The sequence below is a fragment of the Polypterus senegalus genome, chromosome 4, assembly GCF_016835505.1.
Source record: "Polypterus senegalus isolate Bchr_013 chromosome 4, ASM1683550v1, whole genome shotgun sequence".
Lineage (NCBI taxonomy): Eukaryota > Metazoa > Chordata > Cladistia > Polypteriformes > Polypteridae > Polypterus > Polypterus senegalus.
The window spans coordinates 149,452,360-149,459,249 of NC_053157.1; the positions used below are offsets into that span (position 1 = coordinate 149,452,360).

The 6,890-nt window shown below is 34.7% G+C and overlaps 1 protein-coding gene across 1 annotated transcript in view; it reads left to right on the top strand.

The window, feature by feature from the left end:
• The window catches only part of LOC120527721 (limbin-like), a 220,501-nt gene extending 215,626 nt beyond the window's left edge, over positions 1–4,875 (top strand). Inside the window, exon 22 of the mRNA XM_039751471.1 lies at positions 4,121–4,875. Within this exon, the coding sequence (XP_039607405.1) occupies positions 4,121–4,400 (280 nt within the window). The 3' untranslated portion in view covers positions 4,401–4,875. The remainder of the gene's footprint in view (positions 1–4,120) is intronic.
• Positions 4,876–6,890: the final 2,015 nt, after the last annotated feature.

A 6,890-nucleotide genomic window follows, 5' to 3' on the forward strand; every position in this document is an offset into this window, starting at 1 on the left:
TAATAAAATAGACATTATCCCATTTTAATTTGAAAATAGTTACAGTTTCAACCATACTGGGATGCTGAATTTAATGTACAGTATTATTAAACACAGACCACATAACAAAAGTTAAAAGGAGACTTTGTCCTAAAAAACGAAATACAGTATTTAAAAAAGCAAAGCATGATTTGCAGTAAACCAGATAAAAAAAAAGAAAATCAGTCCCAAATAAATGATCAATTCAGGACTCTTCAAATACATTCAAACAAGCTATTGCCAGTTTTAGCAGAAAATTATAAAATCTGCATGGTATATATGAAAAAATAATTAAAGATAAATAAACCCCAGCTTCAGTGGCTATAACCTTTCATTATATCCATTATGAAAGTCAGAGATTAATTCTCTGAGTTCATTGGAGTATTTCCAAGTGTACAGTGTTTTGCAATAGTTTTGATTAACTAGATCAGCAGAAGGCTTGGTGAAAAGCTGTTGTTTGTCAATACACTTGTAGTGACCTTTACTTTATACAGCAATGACTTTCTCTTCTGTATTTAATTTCTTTTCCCTCACACTTGCAGATTAAGCTTTCACATGATGATTTGCTTGTTTTGCACTTCTCTTTGTGGCCCTTTCTAACAAGAATATGTCTCTCACATCACATCACAAGTCACTTGAGTGCAAATTACCTTATTTATCTGATTTCCTTTACTAGTATCTTTTACTCTGCATGCTCTTACTACTGTAGATTGAAAGACTGCTATCTCCTCCTCATCCTCCTCTGTGCACTGTTCATCTGCTCAGTTATTACAACTATTCATACTCAACATTTATCCTTTGTAAATGAAAAATCAAGGCAATTACCTTAGATGATGAGGTCACCAAAGTCTTAAACAAATTCAATCATAATTAAAACGACTGACATTAACGTGATGCTTACTCTCTCTACATCAGCATTTTTGCAGTTATTTTTATAGATTATGATCTCATGTTAGTTTACTTAGTAATATATTTTGATTGTCTACTGCTGTTGGTCATTGTGTCTCTTTGACATTCTGTCTTTCTCATTTCAACCAATAAAATTAACTGGCCCTAAAGGGAATGCACACCAGAATTCTAGGATAACTTACTGTTGTGTAGCTCAGGATTTAAAGCCTACACAGATGAAGAACATTTAATTCAGGGTAACACTTCAAAATAGCTTATAACCCTGTACTCAGTAATAGCACACTATAACTTCTAAAAGTACCTGGCTTATATGAAAAGTAAATATTTTTCTCAGATTTGGGATCAAGAATAAGACAGAAGTGTTAAGTCACAAACTGCGTTAGTTTCAGGCATGGGAAAAATGAAAGAAATGTCAGTTATATTAATTTTGCAAGGAAACAATAAAAACACTAGCATGTTAAGCATTTAAAGTAACACTTTAAATCTAACATTCATATAAAGACACATTCTGTGTGCTTTTTTTGTAAAGCACCATGTAATCATTTATGCCACTTATGAAATTATTTAAATTAAAGATCTATCTATCTATCTATCTATCTATCTATCTATCTATCTATCTATCTATCTATCTATCTATCTATCTATACTTTTATTCAATATATATACCAAACATTTTAAATGTTTTTTAGCACTTCTGTTCAGTTAAAACAAAGACTGCTAGCAGATAATAGCAGTTGGACACAGCAAGGTGCAGTAAAGAAAAAATGTAATGATTTAAATCAGCCAATATTTATGGCATATTGTTTACCAAATTTTTGTAAGCTAATATAGCCCTTAGATTCAGTGAATTCAACCCAAGTCCCAATCGGGCAATGCAAAATTACTCAATGTCTACTATTGATACAAAAACAAATTTAAAAAGAAAGACAAAATGTGTTCATATTTTATTATTATTTTAATATTATTCATATTTTATTATTTATTTTATTATTATATTAAAATATATTTTTCACTACTGGTACATTTTGAATGCTATTGCTCTTTCAACTTGTAAAAATTTTCATTTATTGAAAGAGCCCTGATTTTCCTTCTGTTTTAAATAAATAAAAATATAATGCATTGTATTTTTTCCATAATGGGCAGCACTAGTATTGCAGTTATTCGCCCGTGCTGCCGCCTGGGTTTGAATCCCACGCCTGGCTATTGTCCATGGTTTTTCCTTGCATATCTGTGTAGGTTTTCCTGTAGTTGATCCACTTTTCCTACTACATTACCAAAAACAAGTAGCTTAGGTAAATGACAACTCCCTATATGGGTGGTCACTATAATGGAGTGTCACTATGCACAGTGGTTATTTTCTGCTTTGTGCCCAGGACTGTTGTGTTCAGTGCATCAGTTTTGAAATGTTAATATTTCTCCTACAAATAATAGTTTTTGTTTCTTTAATAATAATACATTTTATATTACTTCATCATTATTGACATATAACTTTTAAAGCCCTTTATTTGAAAACAGATATTTGTTATACTTTTTATTTTTCATGACAGAGGACATGGCACTATTGTACCCATTATACTGTTTTGAATGCCAAGCTAAGACCTCTGTTAATTTATTTAATACAAAATTCAGTATAAAATTTTATAACAGCTTGATTTGTGTCTTTCTTTAAAATGAGAAGTCTTTAATAATAATAATAATTCTTTGCATTTATATAGCGCTTTTCTCACTGTGGACTATCGTAGGGTCCAATATTTTAGAGTACAACAATGCGATCATATTCACTAACAAAATTCTAAAAGGCATTTTATATGTGCTATTCACTGATCAGAAACATTTTATGACAGGCCCTTAGCTGACTTTTTGGATTTCTTCATCTTCATCATACTTATGGAATGGCATTCCTTTCAGGCTTGTTGTTAGCACTGCTACTAAATATTCAAACATTTCTGAAAACCTAAAAAGCATAGTGGAAGAATGTGTAATGTTTTTGCAGAATTAACTTGAGAGTCATTTTCTAAGTGCTTTTAAATGTTATTCTCTCAAAAGAATAAAACACACAGCATGCATTTAGGTATAGTAGTAATTAATTAGTAAAGAGATTTTGGGTGGCTTTCCATATACTGCAAGGTGTGAAGTTGTGAAGGCTCTTCCTACTGTATTTTTCAAAAAGCTTTTTCATCTGATTTAGGAAATTTTTTGAGAGAAGTATCAAAAAGGTGTGAATATCACACTGGCTTAGTGAAAAATCGATCAGCATTAGAGCAATGAAGGCCACAGGAGGTTGATATTGAGTAAGAAGACACTGTAGATAAGTGAAAGTGTAATTGTCACCCATTCATTTACAGAGAAAAATAAACATATACCGTACAAGGCTGTAAGTGGGATAGTTCTTCTTACGACATTTTGGAAAGTTACCCAGTATGTTTGTTAATGTGCAGGAAAGTAAATAATCAGACATGGTGGTTAATGAAATCATTAATATTGATCTAGATGTTGCAGATTATAGTGGAAGCACAACCTTTCTGATTCAGTATATTTTGCATGCATCTGAGCCAGATCCAGTATAATGTAACTTCTCATGAATTATGTAAGCATTAGTAGCACTGCATTAATACTGTGCTCTATATCAAGTACTATATACATGCAGCATGAAGAGATAAGTCATTTGCATCATTACTATCCATCCATCCATTTTCCAACCCATTGAATCCGAACACAGGGTCACGGGGGTCTGCTGGAGCCAATCCCAGCCAACACAGGGCGCAAGGCAGGAACCAATCCTGGGCAGGGTGCCAACCCACTGCAGGATAAACACACCCACACACCAAGCACACATTAGGGTTCAATTTAGAATCGCCAATCCACCTAACCCGCATGTCTTTGGACAGTGGAAGGAAACCCGCACAGACACGAGGAGAGCATGCAAACTCCACGCAGGAAGGACCCGGGAAGCAAACCTGGGTCTCCTAACTGCGAGGCAGCAGCGCTACCACTGTGCCACCGTGCTGCCCGCATCATTACTAACAGAAAACAAACATTTTATGCTAAACAAAATGCCATTTATGAATTGGATGAAATATAAAGTAGCAAAGGAAAATAGTTTCATCATTATTTAAAACATACTTTCTAGTGTTTCCATTTCCATAAGTTTTCATTTGCTTTGACTCAAATTATATATTGTGCCCCTTTTCAGCATTTTGAAGAAGAAGCAAGGACTATTACTGAAACAAGTTTCTTTTCCACACTTGGAGAACCCTTACAATCTTAAGGAACATTCTGTCTCTGAAAATCACATCACTGCTGTGGAGTCTACAACAGAGACATTGAACGTTTCAGACACAAAGGAGGTTTTCATCTTTCGTCCTAAAGTAGAACAAGAAGAGTCTTTGCAAAAATCTGTCAAGAAGAAGAAGAAAAAGAGGAACTTCTTGAATTTGAAAAAGGCAGCAGTTGCTAATATGGATATACCATGATAATTTGTTTCCTCTGTGCATTGAGGTTTTTTTCACCACTGTAATTGGTGGCTCGGGTAAATCATCAGTACATTCTTTTTGTTTATGGTTATTTGCTAGCATCATGAAAGCTATCATGGCTAATTTTTCACAATGCAATAAAAAGGAGTATAGTAATAATTTTGACACCCTACAGCAGTTACTTAATATTTATTTTCCTAACTATATTGACATTCATTATACACTATTTCTCAATTAATAATTGTGAATTTTGGTAAATTGTATTTATTATTTATTACTTGTAATTTGTAAATGGCAGTTATTCCAAAAATACAGTTGGTACAGTTGATTTTTATTTAGGTAATTCTGTTTTCTTTGCAGTAACCATATTACAGCAATAAGGAATACATGTCTTCAACCATTTAAACTAAATATCCTTTAAACTAAATACATTTTGGGAAAAAAAATTATAATAATAAAATAATGTTATTGGTAACACAGTGGCTAGTGCTTTTTTTGTCATAGCTCCAGAAAGAGTTGTTTTGGTCTGGTCTCTGTCTGTGTATGTTTTAAAAGATCTCAGATGTTTATGTGGCATTTCCTCTGGTTGTTCTGGTTTTCTCTCATTTTTAAAAAATGAATGTGTTTCTTTAATTGGCATCTGCAAATTGTCCTGGGTTAGCAGGTGTGCTTTTTGGTGGATGGCTCTCCATCCTTGTTTGGTTCTTGGCCTGGGCTCAACACTATCCTGTACTGCGATAAGCTGGTAAATTGATGCTATGAGCTCATGAGGAGCCAACTAAGAAACACTACATCTTGGTAATAATAATAATAATGTAATTGTTTCCCTACAGTGAAACTGGAATGCCCAGGAAGCCTGAGCAGTTATTTGCTGAAGACTCACAATAACTAAGTCAGATTATCCAAACTATTTTAGCTTTAATGGCTAAAAAAATACATAATTGCATACTATTGCATTTGTATTGCTGATGTTACTTTGAGACTGTTTAACTTGACTTTTGCTCTCCATCCAAACATATTAATGGCAATAGCTAATGTTTTGGTTCACTGCAAATATCCTCACAAGTTACTTCACTAAACAAATTCATTGTTAAGTTTATTCTGAGTTTTCGTTCTGTACTAAAAAATAGTCTTGTTTATTCCAGGATAGAGGAGAAGAGTTCCTCTTGAGGCAGAATTCAGGTATTTAGAAAGTAAATTTAAGAGAAGATGCTGTATGTCAAACTGAACATTGCCCATTCTGCTAGGCTTTTTAGTTGCACATAAGGCCCATTAAGGCGGCAGATTTAATAGGGATCGAGAAATACAGTTGCACCCCGAAACTTGCACTTGAGAGTAAATGACTGAACTGCAGCTTGCACTAGTATCAGTCCTGTACTTCATTTGAAAACAAAAGTGTAAATCAGAGTTGAGGTGACAATTTTGCAAAAGCTTCTTCAGACAAAAGTTGCCCGAATGGACTTTCATTTTAGGCTTGTTACACCAAACTGAACTTACCTGGATATCATGGGCAAAATAATGCTACAGTGAGCAGACACTGGTTCTGTAACTTCAAGTGACCTTGATCAAATCCCCAGAGAGGACACCTTTCTTCAACACTAGCTGCATTCATCTCTTTTGGTTTTTTATGGGGGGGGGGAGCTGGAGTCTGACTATTTGTACTCTTTATTTGCTGAAGCTGACAGTCTGTTCTCTTTGGGGTGAGAAGCCACCCAATGTGGTGCAAAGAGCTCACAACCTTTCTTTGGCATGGAAGCTACTCTTCATAAAGCCTTGGAGCTGGATGCCCTGAACTAGTAATGCTCTGTGCCAGTGAATGAGCCCTGTAAGAGAAGACTGAAAGGAATTGCAGAGGTCACGTTAAAGAGCCTGATGGTGAGCTGAGAAAGGTAGCATCAAACCACACCAAAAAACAAAATACCACATAACAAGGAGAAAGAGTGCACTCCAACACAAGAAAAGTCCTCTACTTGAACCTGGAGCAACAACAGCAACAACTCCACACAGCATCAAGCATCATTCTTAAAGACTTATTTTGTAAAACTATAAATAACCAGTAAACAGCTTATCTGTTTTTTTTTTGTTTGTCTGTCTTGAGTATTTTCTTTTATGTCAATATACTGTATATGCAGTTATATTTCTTTGATTCAGGTCTAACAGATGGAGACCTCATCCTACAGAGAAAGGTAAGAAAAATAAAGTGGGAGCCTCATAAAATTACCAGCATTATTGAGTTAACCGAGTTAAAGTTCATTCTTTTCCTGCAATGCGGGTCGGTATGTTTCAGGCAAACATTCCTACCATACTTTACACTCCTCCTCCACTTGATTGCCTCAATGTGCAAGACACTTTGACTGTCATGTTAAAGCTGACTATGGTGAGATATAAAATTAGTTGTTGCAGATGTCATGAAGTTTGGCAGAACAGTCAAGATGGCACAGGACAGAGGACATTCACGGCAGAAACCACACTGTCAAGAGAGAGAGAAAC